General features: G+C 39.0%; 2 protein-coding genes and 1 long non-coding RNA gene across 4 annotated transcripts; all 3 read right to left on the bottom strand.

Annotated features, from left to right (window-relative positions):
- Positions 1–5,796: 5,796 nt before the first annotated feature.
- On the bottom strand, positions 5,797–9,154 carry LOC133724919 (G-type lectin S-receptor-like serine/threonine-protein kinase RKS1). Its single transcript, XM_062151834.1, is given in 7 exon segments — positions 5,797–6,175; positions 6,250–6,400; positions 6,481–6,718; positions 6,817–7,027; positions 7,209–7,340; positions 7,521–7,699; positions 7,789–9,154. Coding segments are annotated over 7 exon segments (2,532 nt in total). The 5' UTR covers positions 9,107–9,154; the 3' UTR covers positions 5,797–5,872.
- A 1,885-nt stretch (positions 9,155–11,039) lies between these two features.
- On the bottom strand, positions 11,040–12,646 carry LOC133737497 (uncharacterized). Of its 2 annotated transcripts, XR_009859859.1 has the most exons (5): positions 12,425–12,646; positions 12,257–12,335; positions 11,880–11,923; positions 11,442–11,546; positions 11,040–11,194 (listed from the first exon to the last, which is right to left on the bottom strand). It is a non-coding gene; the product is annotated as an uncharacterized LOC133737497 (long non-coding RNA). The 2 variants fall into 2 exon arrangements; XR_009859858.1 differs by lacking the exon at positions 11,880–11,923.
- A 9,606-nt stretch (positions 12,647–22,252) lies between these two features.
- On the bottom strand, positions 22,253–24,414 carry LOC133724915 (photosynthetic NDH subunit of subcomplex B 2, chloroplastic). Its single transcript, XM_062151830.1, has 3 exons — positions 23,891–24,414; positions 22,871–23,308; positions 22,253–22,636 (listed from the first exon to the last, which is right to left on the bottom strand). Exons 1-3 carry the CDS (start codon positions 24,320–24,322, stop codon positions 22,442–22,444), a joined length of 1,065 nt encoding a protein of 354 aa, XP_062007814.1. The 5' UTR covers positions 24,323–24,414; the 3' UTR covers positions 22,253–22,441.
- Positions 24,415–24,468: the final 54 nt, after the last annotated feature.

Raw genomic sequence — 24,468 nt, 5'->3', positions numbered from 1 at the left:
GGAAAACGATCAACAATTGCGCCTCAACCTAGACTTGGTTGAGGAAAGAAGGGAGGATGCGAAGCTGTATCGGGCCGCATATCAACAGCGAGTCACCAGATACTACAATCGCAATGTCAAGGAACGAAGTTTTCGAGTTGGAGACTTGGTCCTCAAAAAAGTCACACTTGCTTCAAAAGACAAACCTTCTGGAACATTGGGCGCCAACTGGGAAGGGCCCTATAAGGTCATTGGCATCGAACGTCCAGGAACTTAATCACTGTCCAATCTCGCCATGAAAAGACTCGCCCACCCTTGGAACGTCCAGAACCTGAGGATCTACCATCAGTGAATGCACTGGACCACCATCACTCCGTTTTTACCAGGAAGACCTTCTCTCCATGCTTCCTCCCCTTGGGAGGAGACACTTATTCGTTTTTGTATCTTTCCACTTGGGCGTGCCCATCCCACTATCTTTTGTTTATGTAGTGGCACGCTAGCGCATGTAATGCCTGTAGTATATTTATCAAGCATCAGTTTCATTATTTTACATTATATGTTCTAGTTGCATGATAAAATCGTGTTGAGATCGGAATTTGCAACAATCGAATTAGTTTGAAAAAACTCTATTGAATCAAATAATTCGGCAAAGACTCCCGTGCTAAGCATATGACTGATTAGTTCTAGTTATGTCAGCTCATTACTGACAAACTAGTGTCAATGCCCAGACGCGGACCAAGTGAGGTACCTGTTCCATATATCCACCCACACGCGAACACAAATAAGTTTGCCGGAACCCAAGGGTATAGCTATCTCAACAAAAAGTCTATCTAAGTTTGATATAAGTGCAAAACAGAAAAGTAGGATGGTGCCTGCCCCGGCGGGCGCCCAAATAAAAGAAACTAGACGTACCAAGGCTGATAGCTGGATATCCAACAACACAATTCTAGAAATACAAACAATTCCATCAAACAAACAAAGCATAAGTCCATAGAACGACACTCTATTAAGATTTAAATTATAGTTAGCAAAAGATACCCTAGGATGAATACTGACAGGTCAAGATACTCATCCTTGGACATATCTAGATTACATAGAAATCATAGATATTCAAGAGCTGTATACCCTACCACAAAAGAGCTAATCGGCCATCCGAGTTAGCAAAATAAAGGGTGAGACATCCGCAACGTAAAGTAAACAAATCCAAAGAGTCCCTACTACATGCAAGAACAAAATAGAAATAACAAACTAAACCTTACGTCAACCCTTGACACTTTAAGGATCGGCATTTGTCACCTTAGCCCTTTCATCCCCATCTTCCCCATCCCCAAGAGCACCTCCTTTGTCCTCAGCCGGAGTGTCACCAGTGCCAGACTTACCTTGCTGACGGTCGTCGCTTAGTGCCTAGGTAGGTTCGTCTCCCAATACCGACCCGCTTGCCTGGTCGACTCCTCCACTGTCCAATCCCTCAACTTCATGGCCTGACAGGGCAAGACCTGGACTTGCATCAGCAAGTGTAACCTTAGAAGGGCTACTCTTGATTTTTGAAGGCGCAGCATCAACACCCAAAGAAACTGCCCATTCCATACCCTTCTCACCAAAATGCTCTATGCATAGGTTAAGCAAGTCAGTATACCCCTCTGAGTAGCTATTCTCTAAGATTTCCTTGTACTCTTTAGAATCCTAGAACTCCCTCAAAATACTATTACGACCAACCTTGGCCTTGCTCCTGAGACCCTCAACCCTCTCTCTAAGGTCTTGGACTTCCACCTCCAAATCCTTGTTTTTCTTACACTCTTTGGCCTTAACCCTGAGTTCCTTCTCCAGGCCCTTGACCTTTTCTCCCAGCTGATCAACCTCTGTTTCTTTTTCCTTCAGCCTTTTGTGATAATCCTCCATCTTAGCCACATCTTTCTTCTTTTGACCCAGCTGAGTCTTGTGATAGGAGCACAAAGTGTGACGTTTTTAATATGTATTTTCCCTCATTTGGCTAAGTTATTCTCTTAAAATTACTAATTATAACATAATTTATGTTTCTAGGTACTTCAAGGTCGGAAATGGAGAAAAGAGGCGAAAAAGAGCAGAAATGAGAGTAAAATAAGGACAAGTCATTTTAGAAACTTTCCTCTTTCATTTTAGGAAATATTTCCTATTTTGTTTTAGGGAACTTTCTTTGAACTTTCCTATTAATGAGAAAATTTAGGAGTCCATCAAATTAAGAACTCTTGAGTGATGAAATCAAGGAAAAATCAGGAAGAATTCAAGGAGATAAAAGGGAGTGTTTATAATCAATATTTATCCTTGATTATCTTATTTTCTATTGATTATAACACTAATTAAATTCTGATTTTTCTTGATTGTAGGAGTTTATTGTGTGCACAATTCTTGGAAAAAATTAGTGCAATTCAAAGGAGAGGAATAAGGGATGTATCTGGTCACTATTCAAGGAATATACAATAAGTCATTAAGGGCAAAAAAATCAGAAAAATCAAGACTTTGTCATGAGAAAATCAAGCAAATTTGGAGAAATCACCTCTAGATAATTGGCCATGATTGCATCACAAGAGAGGAGAATTCCACTATAAATAGCAGCCATTCTCTACTCCAAAATCATCACTTCTACACAAAAAATTCAGTTCATTAGCCTAGCTCTCTTCTCTCCAAAACCCTCTCCAAAATTCAGAAGAAAAAGCCTCTTGTCGTGAAAAGCTTTAGGACTTCTCCAAGGTTGTTCGTGTTCTTGAAGCCAAGCCCTGTGTTCTCTTGACGTTCTCCAAGCTTCCTTGAAGATCAAAAAGTGTAATCCATGACCCTTATTTATGTTTTCATACTCTTTAGTATTGAATTTCAGATTTTGATTATGAACTTTATCATTGGAGTTGGATTTTTGTTACGAACGAGTTTATGTTAGTAATTTTCAGATTCATTTCTTTATGTTCTTGAGTTGTTTATGATATCTTTGCAATCTGATTTTGTGCCATCCTTTTATATCTTTAAGCATATGATTTTGGTTGAACAATGATGTTAATCTGCAGGTTAATAAAGCCAAATTTGTGTTCTAATTCACCTAATCGTTTTATGGCAGAAATTAAAGTGGTAAAGGCTATGTACAATGGTCGAGATTATATGCTACATGTTTGTGCGTTTGTAACTTCTTATGGATGCATACATGTTTGAATTCAGAATTCTAATTGCACTTAATGATTCATATTTAATGTTGACGGATGCTCTTCAGTATTAACGTGATGTTTTATATGAAATATTTGAAGTTATGGACTTTTCCTAACTTAGGAGATTAAAAAGAAGAATTAAAGTGGTACTCGATCTCTTCAGACTTGTACTTCGAATTCATTTCTGATATTTAGTGTTGGCACGATTTTAGGTTGTATAGATTGAAACAACTCGTTGCGTGTTGATATGGTTTGAAAATTCTGATTTGAGTGTGAAGAAGTCGATCACATGTATATAATTATCTCTTTGTTTTATTTTGTAGGAACTTAGAAACCAAAAGTTGAATCCCCCCTTTTATGGTTGTTTCTTGTGTAAATTTGTAGATAAATACTTGTTAATACTTGTTTTAAATAATTACTAATTTAAATCGACCCATCTTTGCAGGAGTACCCTCAATCCCCGGTTAGAACGATCCCTACTTGCTTATATACTAACGAATGACAACAGGGTTTTAAATTGTGAGGCTATTTCAGCCGCATCATCTTGGTCGCCCTGAGCTCCTTGTTAGTTGCAAGCACCTGGGAGTCCAACTCACGAATCCTCTCCGCCATCTTGTCAATTATGAGATGATTCTTCAAATTGGCCTGCAAAAAAGAAAGAAACAAGAAGAGTCATACGTACAATAGATGTGAACGTGTGAACATGCCATATATGTATAGTTCACTATTTTTTCTGAAACAATCTCACTATTTAGACATACTTAGATATACGTAACTAAGTATATATCATCTCGGATTGTTTCAAAATAAATAATATATATATATATATATATGTATATGTATATATATATCCTTTTGTGAAAAAAAAAAAAAAAAAATTCCTCCTTACGAAATTATGTCCGCTTAGCATATAAAGTATTATAATTTTAGAAGAATTTTCGCCCAGCAAAAATCAAGAGTTTGCAAAGCCACCCAAAAGAGCAAACCAAATCCAGTAAGGATTGATAAAGTTCCCCGCCCAACATAAGACCCGGTTGGCCGAGGCACTGGGGGCTTGTTCGTGTCGGAATTTGGACAGGGTAATGTCTATGACTTTTCAAACCTTGTACACGTAAGATGCGTTGAAAAGTCAAAGTGTCCACTAGGGATTTTGACTTTTCAACGACAACAAAATAATAAATGTCGAACAAAAATGTTCAATCATACATTACAACTAAATAAATCTCAGCCTCGACTTCCAACCCTCGTTACTCGAATGCCATGGGTCTTAGAACTGGAAGGTCACTCTTATAGCTTGGTCATCACCCAAGCCTGCAATGTCATGATCGACCAGCACTGCTCAGTTGGACTGTCAAAGCCTCCCTCTACATGAGATTGCTCACAAATCACAAGGGCTTGATTTACTCAAATCAAGGAGCAAATCTCACCTAATTGGACAAGTGTCACAATCCCATGACCAGCATGGCCATGAACGTGGGTTGAAGATGATGTGATTAGAAGAGACCACAAAATGGTGACATCTGTCACCCACTCGACCAAACCCATGCTGATGGCATGTCAAAAAAGGAGCTGACACCCTTATTTTCGGGGCCAAGCCCATACTCCAACAGTGTACCTCAACTACCTCCAAGCCCTATAAAAAGAAGGACTCTTCCTTCATTCGGGGTCTCTTGATCACTTTCCAAAAAATACCAAAAAAACTTCTCCTCCTTCTCACTTTCTGATTTGATCATCGGAGCCTGACAGGCCAGCACCATGTTGAATCGACCAGTCAACCCTATGGAGAGAAGATAAACCCCACATCCAAGATCCTACCCCACTACCCCACCTCGGATTTCAACGGAACCCTGTTGACTTGATGCAAACGAAATTTTGCATCAACAATATGCAGTGGGTATATGTCACCAGAGTATGCAGTTTTTGGAAGATATTCAACAAAAGTCGGATGTCTTTAGCTTCAGGATCATGATAAGATCGTAAGTGGCAAGAAAAACTCTGTTTCTTACCATGTACCTTCATTTACCTCATAAAAATTCTTGTTCTGGTGATGTTATTGGAGCTTAGTAGGTTCACAACTTGCTGTGGTGGTAGCAACTTGTCGCCAAGTTGGCCATAGTTGATACCAAGTGATGTAACTCCTTCTAGGAGACAGATCAGCGAACAGAAAAGAAGCAGCAGTATTGATTCTGCTAACTTTTGCCATAGAGACTGTTTAGTGAAAAGTTTGCTTGCAATTCACTGAAAAACTAAGCACCAGAAGATTGCTTGCATTACTTGATCGCACTCCAAGAATACATCTAAATTGCCCCAGAGGCAGAAATTTATAAGATCCAAAGTTGCTAGGACAAAATTCTGTCTCTCCCCTAATCACTAGGAAATTATACTTTCCTTAACAAACTTGGAAACCAAAGTCTAGCACAAGTAATCCTATCTTTAATCAGCTGATCCATCCATTGCTAGTGATTTCCTTCTATTGCAATTAAATCCTGACTTAATGTTTTTTCCATCTTTAAATGTAGAAAACCCTTTGGCCACGTTTGGTACCCCTGACTGGAATAGACTGATATTAGGAAATGGATTGGATTGGATCGTAATATCCTAATCTTAGCTGGTGTTTCCAGTAAACAAATAGAAGATGGATAGGAAATTAAAAACAAAAAATTCTGATGAAAAATTAGTTAAACTAAAAACAGGTACATATTGTCAGAATTTTAAGTTTCCAATTATCGAGCTTCCATTGTAGTTATTGTCAAGTCGTTTTTTGAATAAGATCGGTTTGGAAATAATGGATCAACATCAGCGTCGGAATCTCTTCTGAAAACAAATGCTGGCTGCTTGGGCAATGGAGGAGATGCTTCACCACTCAACATGATAACAATGGCTGACATGTCAGGTCGGTCCTTTGAATCTTTTTGTACACACAAGAGCGCAACTTCTATGCATCTCATGACTTCATTAGGTTGACATGACTTCAGTGTCGAATCAACAATATCTAAGGCTCTACCTTCTTTCCAGAGCTCCCAAACCTGCAGTTGGAATTTAGTTTAAAAAACAAATAAATACTCAGAGATAAAATGTTAGAAAAATATGTGTTGCTTACACGTCCTATTAAGTTCACGGAAGAATCCTCCAGATCAGAACTATTGTTTTTCTGCCCACTTATAATCTCCAAAATTATGATCCCAAAACTAAAGACATCAGATTTCGTGGAAAATCTCCCAAATACTGCGTACTCCGGTGACATGTAGCCACTATATATAAACAATATAGAATGTTACAGCAGCCAAAGAATAGCATAATGAAGATTAAATGTGATATTTATTATTCTTACTATGTTCCGACAATTCGGTTCGTCTTATCTTGCAGTTGGTCCCCTTGGAATATTCTAGCCATGCCAAAATCAGAAATTTTTGGGTTCATCTCATCATCTAGTAGAACATTGCTAGTTTTTAGATCTCTATGGATAATCCTCAATCTTGAGTCTTGGTGAAGATACAGAATCCCACGAGCAATCCCGTTGATAATTTCAAAGCGCTTTTTCCAATCCAAGAAGGACCGTCTTCTGTTATCTACATCAAAACGCAAATGCTACTGTTTAGTAAGAAGCTTGAAATATGTTCTTTTATGAGAAATGGCCTGAACCAATCATTATTCCTCGTACACATACCAAAAAGAAAGGAGTCCAAGCTTTTGTTAGGCATGTATTCTAGGACTAACATCCTTTCTTCTCCCTTTATACAACAGCCTAAAAGTTTCACAAGATTCCTATGCTGAAGTCTTGCTATAAGTGCAACTTCATTTTTGAATTCCTCAATCCCTTGTCCTGAAGTTTTGGACAATCTTTTCACAGCAACTTTTTGTTCATTTGGTAGCTGACCCTGAAGTTATAATACAATATCAATCTTTCACATATTCATCAACTTTTGAGGAGCAACTAAACTGTTGAGTAATTAATTAAGAATAGTAAAAGAAATAGCCAGGCCAGAACCTAACATTGCTAGAACAACAAGAGATTTTTGGAGCTTAGAAATGTTTAGGATATCTAAATTTTTTGCTTACCTTATAAACAGAGCCAAAACCACCATGGCCAAGTTCATTGACACGAGAGAAGTGGTCTGTGGCTGCCATTATTGTGACAAGATCAAAAAATTGTAATTCGGGGTGTCTCTGAGATTCCTCAAGCTCCTCTGCCTCCACAAAATCTATGCCTAAACAATAAATAATTATTCTCTACATCATTTTATCCTCGCTGTTCTAACTGCATAACATCATCACTTTAGTCCGTGTTTATAAGATGCACATGACCATGTTAAAGTTCTTTCATGTGATTTACAGACGGAACAAGTGTTACCAGCTCATGAAAATTAAAGCAGTTTAACTAGTTAATCAAAATAGATGAGAACTTCTTTCACCTTTTGTGTTCCTCTTCTTCTTACGCCACCAATAGAGAAGCATAATGATTAGTACCAATGCCAGCACAGCAGACAGTATTGGAATGGCCGGCATACCCCTCCTTTCCAAGAAACCTTGTGATCTTCCGGCATTTGCAGCTACATAAGCATGGAAAACAAGTAATTGTGATTCTTGAAACTTACATGTAGTTAGTTGAGTTTGCTATTGCAAGCAGATTAATTAGTACCTAACACAGTTGCATTCACACGAACGTAGAGATCTTGTCCAAACTCTGTGTACGTTAAAATGTCCATCAAGTCATCATACCATGTCAAGCAATCAACAATCCCTTCATTTTCAGTGCTCAAATATGCTTTGCAAGAACAATTTCTTAGGCACTCCTGCTCACAGTCTTTGGCACTCATTCCTGATTTTAACCATGCTGCTATCGATGTGTCTGGATATTTAACTCTTGCCACCTTCACAAACCCGTCTCCATCTCCACACTTCAACAAACCAAGTCGATTACTCACACATCCACCTGACCCATTTTTCTGATTCCAATCACTTATAGAATTAGGCACATACCCTGATAAACACTCACACTCAAACGCTAATACATTGTCAGGGCTACATCTGCTGTTGGCACCACACTCTCCATACCTTTCACACCGGGACGTCGGTGCAGACAAGTCTACCTTCCATTGAAGGCCATCATCATCCCAATGAAGGCGCTCAAACGCAGAATTAGTCACTGTTACTCTTGTAATTGCATTGGTTTCATTCATGGAATAATAAGTTTCCTCTTGACTAGTGACCAAACCAGGCGTTGGCCCTGGTTGAGTTCTGTAATACTTACTCAAACCCTTGTACATAAAAAATTGGGGGGATGCGATCTGATATGGATAGTGCCTAAAGGTATACTCTCCAGTTCCAGGGTCATCTTGTGACTTCCTAGATGTTAAAACCCATTCCAGCCCAGTTTTCCAATTCACCCCAACTTTCATACCTGGAATTAAAGTATCTGTAGGATAATCAAAACTTTGCCATACATAGATTTCATTATTATCAGCCTGGAACACAACTAAATTTCCTGTATCTAAAAGCTGTGCAGATAAAGTGCTTGTGTTAGCATTTTGAACCGACCGCGACACATTAGTAGACCAAATAGGAGTGCTCTCCATGTTATAAGCATAAAGGACTAGTTCTCCATATCTGTTTATTGTGAGCACACCAGAGGTATCATTGATGGGATTGTTCCTGTTTGCAACCCACACCACCGTTTTAGTGGATACTCTAGTCTGAGAATACCAAATTCCAACATACCTGTAGCTAGAATTTCCGGGGCTGAAGAAACCCAATTCAAACATGCTTTCTTTGGACGCTAAATAGTCTCCATCAACATCCTTCAATTGTTCTTCATTCCCTTTTATGGTGTCCCTGGAAGTGCAGAACTGAAAGAGGAGGAAGAGAAGCAGAGCTTTCAAAAACATTTTCTGGTCATTAGCAACTTTCCAGGTGTGACACAGTGACATTTTTCTGATTTTCAGAGTTGGGAGTAACATATTACGTTGATCTTCTTATTTTCTACTATTAAAACTTTCCCAAAAGTCCAATATGATAATAATGGTATACGTTTTGTCAATTATGCACAACAAATTGGACAATGAGCTATCTAGAGTTCATTATGATTATGACTCATATTATCATATAGACGTGGACTTGGACTAGTAATATAGACTTGGACTTGGATATATAATCAACGACTCATATTATAATGTAAGAAAATGATTTTCTTTTGAGTTGAAAAGGTCAATACCATATAGTATGTATTAACAGTCATTAACGAAGTATCGATCTGATTACTTGCGTGTAGTAGTAGGATCATATCAATATTAACCTATTTTAAACATTCAAATAGACTTTTAACCAAGTTTTTTGAAAAATAACCATATAAAGGGTTTAAAAGTCCCAAATGGCCTCATTTAAATTTCTCTCTTTTCCAAACCTGCTTCACCATCTTCACTTGCTCTTGCTGATCCTGATACACGTAGGGCTTCTGAATGGTTTGCACCTGTACTGACTACTGTCATCAGATATTCCTAGGATTGCACAGGAGACGTACACTAGATGCATATGAAGGGGGGTGTATTGTATTTGGATTTGTGCATACTTTTTTTAAATGACAGACTTTTTGAAAAGTCCACAGACTCTTTAAAAAGTTGATAGACTGTTATGGATTTCTTAAAACCATTGATTTTAGCAACAGACTTTTATTAATTCATGAAAATCTATATACTTTATTATGAATGACTTCTACAGATTTCCTAGCATGTACAAAATATAAAAACAAAAAACAAAAAACAAAACAAATGCAGCCCAAACACAAAACAAGATAATAACTCGTTGTCTCTTCAATGCTCAAGTATCTTTATTAGCTCAAATGAATGATCGTTAGCCTGTCTAGCGAGTTTGTTCTCATTCCTAATCTCCCAACAACATAAATATGCAATATAGATCACTTGATGTTTATGGTTAATTATTCTCATCAATTTTGTTTTCGCTGATTAACTTATATTGTAGCAAATATTGGTCAATGTCTTGATCTATAATCAATCAATTGAAATTCAATTGTTCAACCTTTCTTTGAACCATAATATAAATTCAAATTAATGAGAATAATTAATTAATAAGATAAAATTTAGTATGCCATAGCAACACTATTCAAGGTATTCAAGGTCTTAGGGGTAGACCACAATATTTGGGTTTTAGGGTTTCATAAATCATTTTTATTGCTATTAGGGTTCGAAGTATCACAATTGAAAAAAAAAAACAAAAAAACAAAAATCACATTCAAGAACTACAATGAACATGTTGGGTATCAAAAAACGTTGATATCATAAAAGATTAGAGAAAAAACAAAAAATTAAGAAAGAGAGATGATGAAGGACCAACTTCTTCGTGCGTAGAGAGAAGAACTTTGGTAGACCTTTTTTTTTTTTTTTTTTTTAAGAGGAAACTTTGATAGACTTTTTCAAATCTTTGGTCTGGAGGCTGGAAAATTATTGGAGTTTGGTATGTATAGTTAACACTACAAAGTCCATGATTATCCATGATTTTCTAATTCCATAAGTATGAATGATATTTTGAATACCTCTGTACTTTTATTCATTTTTAAAAGTCCTAATTGAATACCCTTAGATTTTGGTGGAATTCATGAAGTCTTTAAAAATCCTAATTGAATACCTCAAGACTTTCATGGACTGTTAAAAGTCTATATTGAATACACCCAGACTTTTAAATTTCATAGATTTCTTTAAAAGTTCCACTAATTCTATATACAATACCCCCCCTGAAATTGTGAAGTCTGGAGTGACAAAGCTGATGTTGAAATGCAGTGTGAAGGAATGTGGGTATTGCTCGGAGGTTCATGTAGGACCTTGGGGTCAGAATGCAAAGCTTTGTGGAACTCACTATAAGGTCTTGCGGGTCAGAAAATTATCAATTGTTTTCTTTCTAACTGAACTCACTATAAGGTCTTGGTGTTCTACTATATATTTGAGAATAATACGAAGAAACAGGCGTCTTTGCTTGAAGCTACTCTTTGCTCATGTTTTTTGTGCCTTCCTTGCTAGTGCTACCCGCTCCTTGACCTGAAATAAAGATTTACAACATGAATTTCCCAATAGTTGGGATATGCTGAGTTCCATCTCTTCTATCATCTAAACTCTTGAGTATATATCAAATCAGGCACAAAATGAGAACTACATCAATTTCATCACCTTAACATCATCAAATGAACCCATCCATTTAGAAGTTAGCAAAGACTCTATAATAGCTTACTACACGTTCACTACACCAATCCACAACCCCAAGTCCAAATATACACAACAAACTAACCTCATCAGGTGTCAATGCAGGGTAATCTCCCAAGTATTTCATGGTTGCAGGTTCATAGCACTGAACCGTGGTCTCTGATTGTGGTGTCCTTCCCCTTGGAGGTCCCTGCACAGTAAACAGCAATTATACAAATCAAACAACATAACAACCTTATGCAGCCACAAACTTCCAATAACCTTCTTCATGTGCTCTCTTCTTGTCATTACTTTACTTATTTACACTAACATCCAAGTCTAAAAAGTTCAAATCCCCAAAACTATAAGCAATCACACAGCAGTTTCATTCAGAAGTGATTAGGCAGATTAGCTAAAGATCTAAAAAGCTAAAAAATGTAACACCACAGATGAACAAAAACTGACTACAAAATGTAGAATCAGAAAGAAACACGTGTGAAAACGAAAAATGTAATAAACAGTACAATCGAAAATCAAAGCTCACATATATGAAACTGTTCTCCTAGGTCTGATTCCCATTGTCCAACACTGCCATTGATTAAACCAGTCAAATCAATACACAAAGTTCAATTATATCAATTATAGAGAGAATCAGAGAGAGTTCTTAAATCATCCAAAAATATGCTATTATAAAGTAGAGGAAAACCGGTTTGGCCTCAAAACATCAGCTCCATCATTTTGATATTTGAGCAAGTCTAAGAACTATCTATTTAATCAAAGCACCAAATATTCACAACTCCCAAAATCATTTTTCCAGTTCATGCTTTTCTGCAATAAAGTACCAAGGCAGTCTTTATCACACTCTACAAAGTGATTGGCTAAGATTAAGAGAAAGATATGTAAAGCATATATCATACTCACAAACTCCCTCTATCACATTCAGTAGGAAGTGAGCTTGAGCTTTCCCAGTGAAGTTGTTGTAAGAGGAACCCCTGCATGGCTGCATACCAAATTTCAACTAACTAATCATAACAAAACAGTAAGCTTATAAGTAAAACAAAATAGAAGCTACATTTTAGCATTTCATACACTGTCTTAATTCGTTTGAAGACCCATCCAGGTATAGTTTCAGTAAGCTTGTTTGCTGTAAAATATCTTGCTCTACTTATATGCTTTAGTTATAGCATATGAAGCCCAGCTGTGATTCTTTATAGTGGAAGATATATATCAATGGATTATGTGCCCTTCTCCATTTCCTGCCCTACAATATTCCCTGAACTGTTGACATTCAGCTTTCACCTTTTTGGCTCCGATGCTGCACCAATTGGCAAAAGAAATTGTGAGATTAAATTATGTTCTCTTAAAAGCCAATACAGAATATACTAATCGGTTCTTTTGGAATAAACCATATATTGAGATTGAGATGTTTACCTCACGCTACTTCCCAAACTGATGTATATGATTGTCCAAATTATAAAAATCATGAGGGGTTTTCTCTCTGCACAGAACAAAAGCAAGCATTATTCTGACCAGCTAGAAGTGTAGGTGCAGAAAGTATTATTGAAGCACATTGACTTATAGAATGATCAGATATGCTCATCAAATAAAGTATGATATCTACTGTAAATAGAAAAAAGCATATGTGAAAAGCCAAAATAAATGAATGATTAGAAGACAATGTGCATGGCAAAGAAGCACCCGAACTAATTGCTCAAACTATTGGAGGTGAGATTGAAAAGAAATTGGAACTAATTGCTCAAACTATTGGACCTGAGATTGAAAAGAAATTGGATACAAATACTACCTCGCAAAAACCCCATTACTCATCTAAAATACAATGCAGAAAACTTACTTGTTAAACAACTCAACCCTGTACTCCATCTCCTCCTCTGCCATACCAAAAATCTGCGCACAATTATTTAAAAAAGCATGAGTTCCAGGACAACAACTCAATAGCAAAAAAGAACTAATCCATCTCTAAGAGTAAAAATAGACCATCTTGTTGCCTACTAAACTCTCAGGAAATACCTTTGTTTCATTAAGATCAAACACTCATGACTGACCAATTAGACAATATGCCAAAATTGATTGCACCCAAATTCACAGAAAACACAGGTTCCAAATACCCACTAAGAATTTCAATCACAAAATCCCAAAACTTGCCCAAAATCCAATCTTTGGCACACCTAAATTCCTTTTCACATTCATACATTTGCAAAGTAAAGGCAATTAAGAAAAGGGTATGTACCAGTTCCTTGTCCAAACCCACTGAAACAGTGTTAGCAGCCATTGGACCCTGAAAACCCGAAATTAATCACACACAGTCCTTCAAAACAAACCCAAAATTGAAGTCTTACTGGGTGTCTTGCTCATAGACCCTCTCTCTCTCTCTTTCTGTCAGGGAACAATTGGGAGATTAATCTCTCAAATTTTAAAGAAGAGATTATTCAGCTTTCAACATTCTCTTTCAGGTAAACCAACTACCAAAACAGACGGATGGATGCGGTGGGCCAAATAAGCAGAACCCATCAACTCCCTCTCTCTTAACTCTTTCTCTTTGTGCACATCAAACAGACTCCAGAGCAAACACGCAGAGCGAAACCAAAACACACTCGGCGCCATCATACAAAGTTGACAGGCCCCATTTTCCCTTAGGTAGCTGGCCCGCGCATGTTTCGAGAAAAATCAACTATTTGCATATCAGTAACTCAAATGAACACTGTTACATAATATTGTTCCATAATGTCGTAGCAACTCTACTACGTTTGGCAGCTCTACTATGTTTGTGATTCTAAATTTCAATCCATCCACAGAAGAATATTAAACATGAATAAGAAGAGAAAGATTGAAATACGAGAAATATTGAGTGTTGTAAGCTATTGGGCACTAAAGTTTATTGTTTAGAGGGTCAAATGAATCAAATTGTTTGCATATATATCTTAAAGTACAAGAAAGAAACAAAATTCCCAAATCTTCACGACCCTACCTCCCGACGCCTATGCTTAATGCCAGGATCTTTTGGAGTGGATGAGCAACTTCTTGGATCTCTTCTATGCCTCGAGAGCCTATGGCTTGAATCTTCATGTTTGTAGGTCCCTAACAAGGTAGTTTACGCAATCTCGCCATGCCAATGTGAGCAATTTTATGTTTAGCTAATGGGAGATAGGATTTAAGTTTTAGTTGTAAGCTTGTATTCTCGTCTCTAATAAATGATCTTCTGTTGTAGTATATATGAGTCATATTGTATGAGTCATGTTGTATGAGTCATAGCATAAATGTCTATATCATGTAATAGGTATTTGAGTGTATAAATATAGGTACTTGAGTGTATGAGGACTTGTGTGACATACTTTATGACACTTATCATCATTGAAGACAGTGTGTGGAGCTGCAGCCCTCAATCAACCAAGAGAAGATTATCACCAAAATGATAATAACTTAGAGCTTTCACACTAGCTTTGTATTCCTATATAAACCCTCCATTGTGAGAAGAATAAACACACAATTACTCTCTCCCTCTCTCTGTTAATTTATGCTTGTTCTCAAACACGTTATCAGCACGAAAGTGCTCTAGAATTAGAATCGAAATTGACAAGAGTAGAGGAAGTTCATAATCCGATCGAAGTCATTTTTCCAAACCTACAAAAAACCTCCAAACCCTAGCAAATATCAAAGCCCTTGATTCAAGAAGCTCAGAACCGGCCTCAGAATCTCAAGAACCGGCCGGAAATTTCCTGAACCGGCCACCTGAAAATTTGAAGTGCTGTCGGACCGCTGCCGAGTCCTGCCGAGCTGCTGCCGAGACCTGCAGAGCAGCTGCGCAGAAGCTGCCGAGAGGATCTGCCGAGAGCTGCCGAGAGCTGCCGAGAAGACCTGCCGAGAGCTGCCGAGACGACCTGCCGAGAGCTGCCGAGACGACCTGCCGAGCAGCTGCCGAGAGGATCTGCCGAGACCTGCCGAGAGCTGCCGAGAGGACCTGCCGAGACACCTGCCGAGCTGCTGCCGACAGATCTGCCGACAGATCTGCAGGGCAAGTTTCCGACGACATTTCCGGCGACTTTTCCGACGACTTTTCCTGCGATTTTCTCAACTTTTTCCAGCGATTTTTTCGGTCACCTCCAACAACTTTTTCCGGCCAAAATTTCCGGCAACATTATTTCAAGGTATTATTTACTAAAAGTTCCCGTTTTTGAGTTTTTTCTCCTTTTTCCTATCTTTCTTTTTTCTTGGAAACTTACAATTAAAAGCGGAATTATAGAAATTCGCGCTAAACGAACTAAGAGCGTTCGTAATCAATGAACTAAGACTGTTCATAATATTCAGACTAAGAGTGTCCGCAAGCATCGATTTATGATCATATTAAACATCATTGTTTTGGTCTAAATCTAAATATTATTGGAAATTGATTTCTTGGTAGCATAGCTCGGAAATTGATTTCTTGGTAGCATAGCTCGGAAATCTTATTATTTTAGCTTTCGTGGAAGTTTAAACTCCGAAACTAATATATCTTCTCTTCTTATTTTCAAGGATGTCGAATGAACCTAGACTCGACTTTCAAATGCTTGACTCAACGGGTTCGGAATATCATAGCTGGGTAACCGACGTTGAGAACCATCTCACTTCAAGAAGGATATTGCTTATAATCCAGGCACCTGACCAGGGTCTTGTGTTCCAACGAACACCCACAAAGCACGCACAAGCTATTATCTTGATGTGACGCCATATGGATAAAGCACTGAGATTGGAATACATGTCAATCAAAGATGCAAGAGACCTATGGGTAGCGCTAGAAGAGCGTTTTGGTAATATCCAAGATACCATCCTCCCTGACTTGAAGATTCAGTGGAACAATATACGCTTCTCCGACTTCAAGTCTGTTGCTGAATACAACTCAGAAGCTCTTCGCCTCAAAGCCATGTTGAGGTTCTGTGCAAAACCTCTCACAGAAGAAGAACTAATTGAAAAGACTCTCTCCACCATCCCCGTCGCAGCACTTGTGATATCAAAGCAATATCGCACTGAAGTCAATGCTGGACGAATTACGAGGTTCAATGAGCTCATCAATATCATGTCGGTAGCTGAAAAGCACGACAACATCCTCGTAAAGAATTATCATTCAAGGCCAATTGGAACCAAGAGCGTTCGCGAGGCAAATTATAATGCACCCAAAAGAGGGCGCAAGGAGCGGTACCCTAATAACAGGGGACAAGAAGGACGAATGGGTCCATATAACCGCCCCAATAAAGAAGGAAACCGCAACTTTAGCGCGAACACACGCGGTGGCAACTACACACGTGGTAGCAACTCCACACATGGGAGAGGTGGATACGGTAGCAACATGGGCCGAGGATATGGTAGTAACATGGGCCGAGGATATGGTAGCACCATAGGTCGTGGAAGTAACAATTTGGGCCGTGGAGGTCGCACCATGAGACGTGGTAGTAGCAGTAACCCTCCTAGGGAATATCCACAACGTGGACAATCTGCACCTCAAATGAAAGGAGGCAACCACAATGACATGTGTCATCGGTGTGGATCAATAGAGCATTGGTTCAAGCAATGCCATGCAAGTACCCAACTAGCTGACAGCTACAAGGAGTATAGGCAATTCAGGGAGCAAGAAACCAACCTTGCCGAAGATGAAGATAGTGAAGATGTCAATCTCACCATAGAGGACTTCAAAGCTAAACAAGTGCACGAAGATGCCGCAGACTTTGATTCGAATAGTCCTTTCTATTTTTCAATAATGGCAAATGTGCCTTAGTCAATAAATGACAATTGTATTAACTCTTTCTTATGTGGCGCATCAAATGAAGTATGATGTCTAGGAAAGTAATTGAGATCGGGGTACTTAAGCGAGCCTCGCTCCACCAACATCTCTCTCTACTTTCCTGGTCATATTTCATTGGAGTTACCAAACGGATTGAGTGACTACAATTTGTCTCAAGTTTTATTTTGGAATAGACTTTGGAAAACCTTGATGTAATCATTGGCTATTTTCCTCATTAATAAAAGTATCGCATTATCATTCAATGTCATGGACATGTGTTAATATTCCGAACTTTATTATTCTTTTTCAGTATGTTCTCCGGAGAAATGGAATGCCTTCTTGATAGTGGCACCACACATACTATATTACGACATAGGCAATTATTTTTATGGATGACGCCTAGTCGATCTTCAATAACTACGATGGCAGGATCATCACAATTGATTCATGGTCGAGGACCAGCTCAATTTTTGTTGCCAAATGGCACAAATATTAATATCACCGAAGCTCTATATGCTCCTAGGGCTGGAAGAACCCTATTGAGTTTTAAAGATATAAGAGCCAATGATTTTCATGTGGAAACACATTGTGAGAATGGACAAGAGTTCCTTTGCAAAGGTAGGATCGAGACCATCCTATGCAAAGAACACTAAAGAAAATATACCATTCTTGCAAAGAATACAAGGTGATATTTGTGGACCTATCCAACCAACTTGCGGACCATTTAGATATTTTATGGTGTTGGTTGATGCCTCGACACGTTGGTCACATGTCATGCTCTTATCCACAAGAAATGCTGCATTTGCTAAACTCCTAGCACAAATCATTAAATTAAGGGCTCACCACCCTGATCATCCTATTAAGTCAATTCGTCTTGACAATGCTGGAGAGTTTACATCAAAAACTTTTGATGATTATTGCATGTCCATTGGGATTGAGGTTGAACACCCTGTCCCTCATGTACACACCCAAAATGGTCTCGCAGAAGCTGCCATTAAGAGACTTCAAATGGTTGCTAGAGCATTGGTTATGCGCACCAATCTCCCTATTTCTGCTTGGGGCTATGCAATATTACACGCAGCTGTGCTTATTCGTCTGAGGCCCACTGCCACCCAACCATTTTCTGCGTCCCAGATGGTAACTGGCTATGAGCCTGATGTCTCACACTTACGCATATTTGGGTGTGCAGTCTATGTGCCAATTGCGCCGCCAAAGCGCACCATGTTAACGTTAGAGTCCGCGGGGGTCTCTAGTTAGCTTTAAAGAGAGAGAGAGAGAGAGGTTGACACGAGATGTATAGTGGTTCGCCTCCGCATGAGCGGGAGACTACGTCCACTTGAATGTTGTACTAGTGTGTCGAGCCTTGCGGCCTAACAAGATTACAAAGTATGTAATGGGATGTCTTGAGTTGTGGGAGGAGGCATTCCTTTTATAGGTGAAGGAATGCCTCTCCTCTACATTGTTTTCGATGTGGGACAAGCAACCACACAATTCTAGCTAGTCCAAGAAGCATGTAGAAAGCCATGTTGTGGAGGCATCTTGACAAGGGCGGGAAGGTGGCTTCCCGGCGTCGGTTTTGTGACTTCCGGATACCGTGGCGTAGCTTGAACATAGGGCTACACGATGGATGTCGTGGTTGGGCCTTGCCATGTCTCGTGGATGTCCCAACGTGGGTGTTACTTATGCTTGGTGATGTAGAGAACTAGTCTTGCTAGTGTAGGTATGAACACACCAAAATGGGTCCTCAAAGACGATTAGGTCTTTATGTTGGATATGACTCTCCAACCATTATCCGCTACATAGAACCCTTGACAGGTGATCTATTTACCGCTAGATTTGCGGATTGTCACTTTGATGAGACAGTCTTCCCGTCGTTAGGGGGAGACATGAACACTAATGTTCAACAGAAAAGACAGGAATTGTCGTGGTTTGTCCCCACTTTGTCTCATCTTGATCCCCGAACCGTACAGTCTGAAATAGAAGTGCGGAGAATTCTCGATCTTCAGAACGTAGCAGAATCAATGCCTGATGCGTTTTCTGATATCGCTAAAGTGACAAGATCACACATACCTGCTGCAAATGTGCCTGCAAGGATTGATGTCCCTAACAATAGAGGACATGATGCCATCTCAAAAGTACATGAGAATGGCGCCAACGTCCCCTATATGGGTGACGTAGTGGCTAGGCCCACGGCTCCTGCCAGGAAGCGCGGAAGGCCCATAGGTTCGATGGATTCTCGCCCAAGAAAGAAAGCGAGTTTGGCACAAAATAATCCATTAATCATCGATACAAATAATCCATCTCATGAGAATATTCCAGATTATGGTTATGTCCAAGAGACATCATTGGAGGACGCTCCAATGACAGAACCAATTCCAGAAAATAGAGAGATCTCCATAAATTACACTAGTATACATGTGATAATGGATAGAAATTCTATGACTATTGATGATGCATTTGCATATCATATTGCAAAAGGAATTATAGAATACGATGATATCGAACCTCGCTCCGTTGAAGAATGTCAACGAAGAGCAGATTGGTCTAAATGGAAAGATGCGATCCAGACTGAATTGGATTCACTAACAAAGAGACAGGTATTTGGGTCTATAACGCTGACACCACCAAATATAAAACCTGTTGGCCATAAATGGGTCTTTGTTAGAAAGCGTAATGAGAAAAATGAGGTTGTTAGATACAAAGCCCGCCTTGTGGCGCAAGGTTTCTCACAACGCCCTGGAATCGACTACGAGGAGACATATTCTCCCGTAATGGACATTATAATGTTCCGCTACCTTGTCAGTTTGGTAGTTTCCGAAAAACTTGACATGTAGCTTATGGATGTGGTTACAGCATATCTCTATGGGGATCTAGATTTAGAGATATATATGAAGGTTCCAGATGGACTTCAATTACCCAAATCAAAAGGCTCTAAACCACGGAGCGCGTTTTCAATAAGATTGAGACGCTCACTATATGGATTGAAACAATCCGGACGGATGTGGTATAACCGTCTAAGTGACTACTTGATTGGGAAGGGATATATTAACAATGAAATATGCCCATGCGTGTTCATTAAAAGGACAAGTTCAGGATTTGCAATTATAGCAGTTTATGTCGATGACATGAACCTAATTGGAACTCTAGATGAGTTAAAGGAAACTGCTAAATATTTGAAATCCGAATTTGAGATGAAAGATCTTGGGAAAACACGGTTTTGTCTCGGAATAGAACTCGAGCACCGTAGTGATGGGATTATGATCCATCAGTCAGCATATACTGAAAATTACTAAGGCGCTTTAATGAAGATAAAGCAAAGCCTGTGAGTACTCCCATGATCAGCCGTAGTCTTGAGCCCAGAAAAGATCCATTTCGTCCAAAGGATGAGGACGAAGGCTTATTAGAGGCTGAAGTGCCATATCTAAGTGCAATAGGTGCATTATTGTACTTAGCTCAATGCACAAGACCGGATATCTCATTTGCAGTGAACTTGTTAGCTAGACATAGTTCTGCGCCAACACGCCGCCATTGGATTGGTATAAAGACAATCTTTCGATACTTGAAAGGTACGATTGATATGGGCTTGTTTTATCCCTACAGAGAGAAAAGAAAAGACGGAAGCATGGGATCAGACCCCACAAGGCAAAAAGCCACCTTCCGTAATATAGACGCCGGCGACACCATTCATGGTGGCCGACGTTCTCCTCCTCTCTTCCATCAAAATAATAATGATGTTTTGATGGGCTTTGCTGATGCAGGGTATCTCTCTGACCCTCACAAAGGTCGCTCCCAAACAGGTTATGTCTTTACCATGGGAAGCACCGCGATATCTTGGAGATCCACAAAACAGACTCTTGTTGCTACTTTCTCAAATCATGCAGAGATTATTGCTCTACATGAAGCTGTGCGTGAGTGCATATGGCTAAGATCTGTAAATAGACACATTCGAGGAGCTTGTGGTTTGAAGTCTACCACAAATGAACCTACATGCATTTACGAGGATAATGCAGCTTGTATTGAGCAAATGAAATTAGGTTTCATCAAGGGTGACAATACCAAGCATATATCGCCAAAATTCTTCTACAATCAGCAATAACAAACACTTCTAAATATTGAAGTAAATCAAATCCGATCAGAGGATAATGTAGCAGACTTATTTACTAAGTCGCTACCAAAATCCCCTTTCGAGAAACATGTGAAGAGCATCGGATTGAGAAGGTTATCCGAACTCCCACGATCTTCAGGGGGAGTCTAAATCAAGGGGAGTATCCAGAAACATACTCCACACTCAAACGCGCGTTGTGCTCTTTTTATCCTTCGACCAAGGTTGTTTTTTCCCACAAGGTTTTATTACTTGGCAAGGTTTTTAACGAGGCAACTCAGAAGCGCACGGCCTAGACAAATACTATTGACATGAAATATCCAAGGGGGAGTGTTGTAGTATATATGAGTCATATTGTATGAGTCATGTTGTATGAGTCATAGCATAAATGTCTATATCATGTAATAGGTATTTGAGTGTATAAATATAGGTACTTGAGTGTATGAGGACTTGTGTGACATACTTTATGACAAGAAGCAACAGCATGACACTTATCATCATTGAAGACAAGTGTGTGGAGCTGCAGCCCTCAATCAACCAAGAGAAGATTATCACCAAAATGATAATATCTTAGAGCTTTCACACTAGCTTTGTATTCCTATATAAACCCTCCATTGTGAGATGAATAAACACACAATTACTCTCTCCCTCTCTCTGTTAATTTATGCTTGTTCTCAAACATCTTCAATTTTCTTGTAATGAATTGTATTTTTCTTCCAGATTCTATCCGAGATCGAGATTTGTAATGAATGGTGTATTATCTACAAGTCTACTGTCTACATGCAAATAGAATTTCTCAAGCAGTAAATTACTAGTACTATTTTCACAAGTAGGGACTGCAATAGTTGAGTCGGGGTAGATCAAGGGGGTACGCCATTCTCGTCCCCACGCAGTTTGGTAAACGCAACTCATTGTCCAAAGTTTTTCTCCCTCTCTTGGCCTTTTTCATGGCTACAATCCATACAACACAGAAGGTGATTGTGTTCCTAGCTAGCTGCTTGTTCATCATGTACACACGATCAGTGACATAAAGGAACACCTCAGATTGGTATGATGTGATCGATCCGCACCATCAAAACTATATATATATACGTTTCTTGTGCTAAAAGAACGTTTGGTTTACATCCATAGCAGGTGATCCAACTAGATAGAAGAAACAAAAAGAGGAAAAGCCAATCGCTCTCTACAGATATTTAAAATGAACAAGAAGAATATAATTTGGAAGATAGATTTACTACAAATTGTCGTGCTCAATGACCTGTGCTCCTCTCCATTCCTCACCAGGTTTCACAACCACAGGTACTAACATTGAAGCAGGGCCGGTGCATATAAAATACTCATTCCCATATTTCTCGGACAAAGAACCAGGGCTGGATAAGTAGATGTCATCAAATCCCATCCTTATCACCCTGAAGAAGAGCTCTCGTCCCTGAAATGAAATGGCCAAGCATTAAGTCGGAAATAATGTATACAACTTCAAGTATCGGCGGAGGGATCATATGTTTAGACCACCTTAGCTAAACATATATACAATGTGACTACATACTTATTACTGATCAAGTTCAACCAAAATTCTTTTGTAGAGATTACAGAAGTAAAACATAAAGGTTTTCTTAGGAAACAAGTTGTTCAACTAATTCAATAAGAAATGGGATTTGGTTACCTGATCAAGTGTATCATATTTTGAAGGAGGAGTGTTATAAATGGCCTTCAGTCTCTCTTTAGGAGGCGCAGCATAAACTCTGCTGAGCTTGTTTTTCAAAATGGTGTAAGGTACATCTTGTTGAGTCCAAGAACCTGGTTTTTCTTCAGGCTCAGAAGAGAACCACCCAGGTGATGGATCAGCTTTCAATGCTTCGTTTGGTGACAAAATCTCGAATGGAGAAGATAGTGGAGGTTGTACAGTGTAACTGCAGCCCTTGAGACCTTGGATTGCTGCTCCACTTCGTCTCTTAAATTTGAAATGGCTGAGTATAGCACTTGTTAGAGTCGCATCCTTTCGGCCTTTGTTCTTCACTTTAACTGCTGTTGCAATGCTTACCGGGTACAGTGTGACAACATATGTTATATCAAGTTTTCCACTGGTGCTGCTTAATTCAACCTGCAACATAGCACCAAATGAACTGAGAACAAAAAACCAAAGAAAGAAAGAAAGAAAAAAAAAAAAATGAGGAACCACCAAGTTATATGTCCTCAAAATCATCATTTCTAGATGAACTTAGTCAGGCTCTTAAGAGGATGGTTTGGTTATCATCCTGATCATTCCAGTGTGCGCCGAGTGTCTACTCTTAGGATCGCAATTAGATGACTAAGTGGTTTTTGGACTGAACGTTTCTTGCAAGTTCATTAAAGAGGAGAATTCAGAGCATTACATTATAATGCAGGATGTCTCCACTCAACGGAGCTAGCTTCTTCTTTTTCAGGGACCAAGACACAGTTCTCATAAATTATCTAATTATCACATATAGTTAGATAATTATACTAAACTTTTATAAGATTTTGAAAGAACAGCATAAAAACTTGGTGGTGTAAATTGTCCTAGTCTCTGCTTTGATGACAACAAAGCCAAGATACCAGCATTATTTGACAGACTAAAGTTTAGGAAAGCTTTCCCTATTTGTGTATTATTACTGTTTCAAATGTGTGGTTCCTGAAGAGTAAAGACTATGACATTGTATAATACCTGCATAGCATCAATGGAATCCGAATCAACATCTTTCACTGTCCATTCAGAAGTGGATACAAGTGTCCCTTTAGAACCTGCCTGTGATACATCATTTAAGACCAAACCAATTCCCCCCTTGGCTTTGTTAGGCTCAGTTCCTTTACCTGGAATTGTGTAAAGAACCTCCTCAAAGCCATCGTCTTTCCAATACACCTTAGGCTTATACGAAGTTACATGAGCATTCGGTATTTGAAGCTTTAATGAACTGCCATTTCTGACTGTGAGCTCAACAAATGGAGTGTTGTCATACTCCACAAACTTGATGCCTTTTCTGCCAAATCTGTCAGTAAGGCTCTCTGGCACAGTAATCGTCGTTGCAGAAGTTGATGGTGAAGAAGCTCTTATCATCATCTTTGAGTTGGGAAGAGAGAAGGAAAGAAGAGAAGCCATGAGGAAGACAATGAAGAAGCTTTTAACAGCTTCCACACACTGGTCACTAGTTTGCTAGGCTCATCCTTATTTTTCCCCCAAGTGTTTTGTTTGTTTGTATACTTTGGACTTATGTATGTCACCACCCACCAATTTTTCTCCTGCAC

Source organism: Rosa rugosa, chromosome 1, assembly GCF_958449725.1.
Source record: "Rosa rugosa chromosome 1, drRosRugo1.1, whole genome shotgun sequence".
In the NCBI taxonomy this organism is placed as follows: Eukaryota; Viridiplantae; Streptophyta; class Magnoliopsida; order Rosales; family Rosaceae; genus Rosa; species Rosa rugosa.
This window is presented reverse-complemented; position numbering and strand designations above follow the sequence as displayed.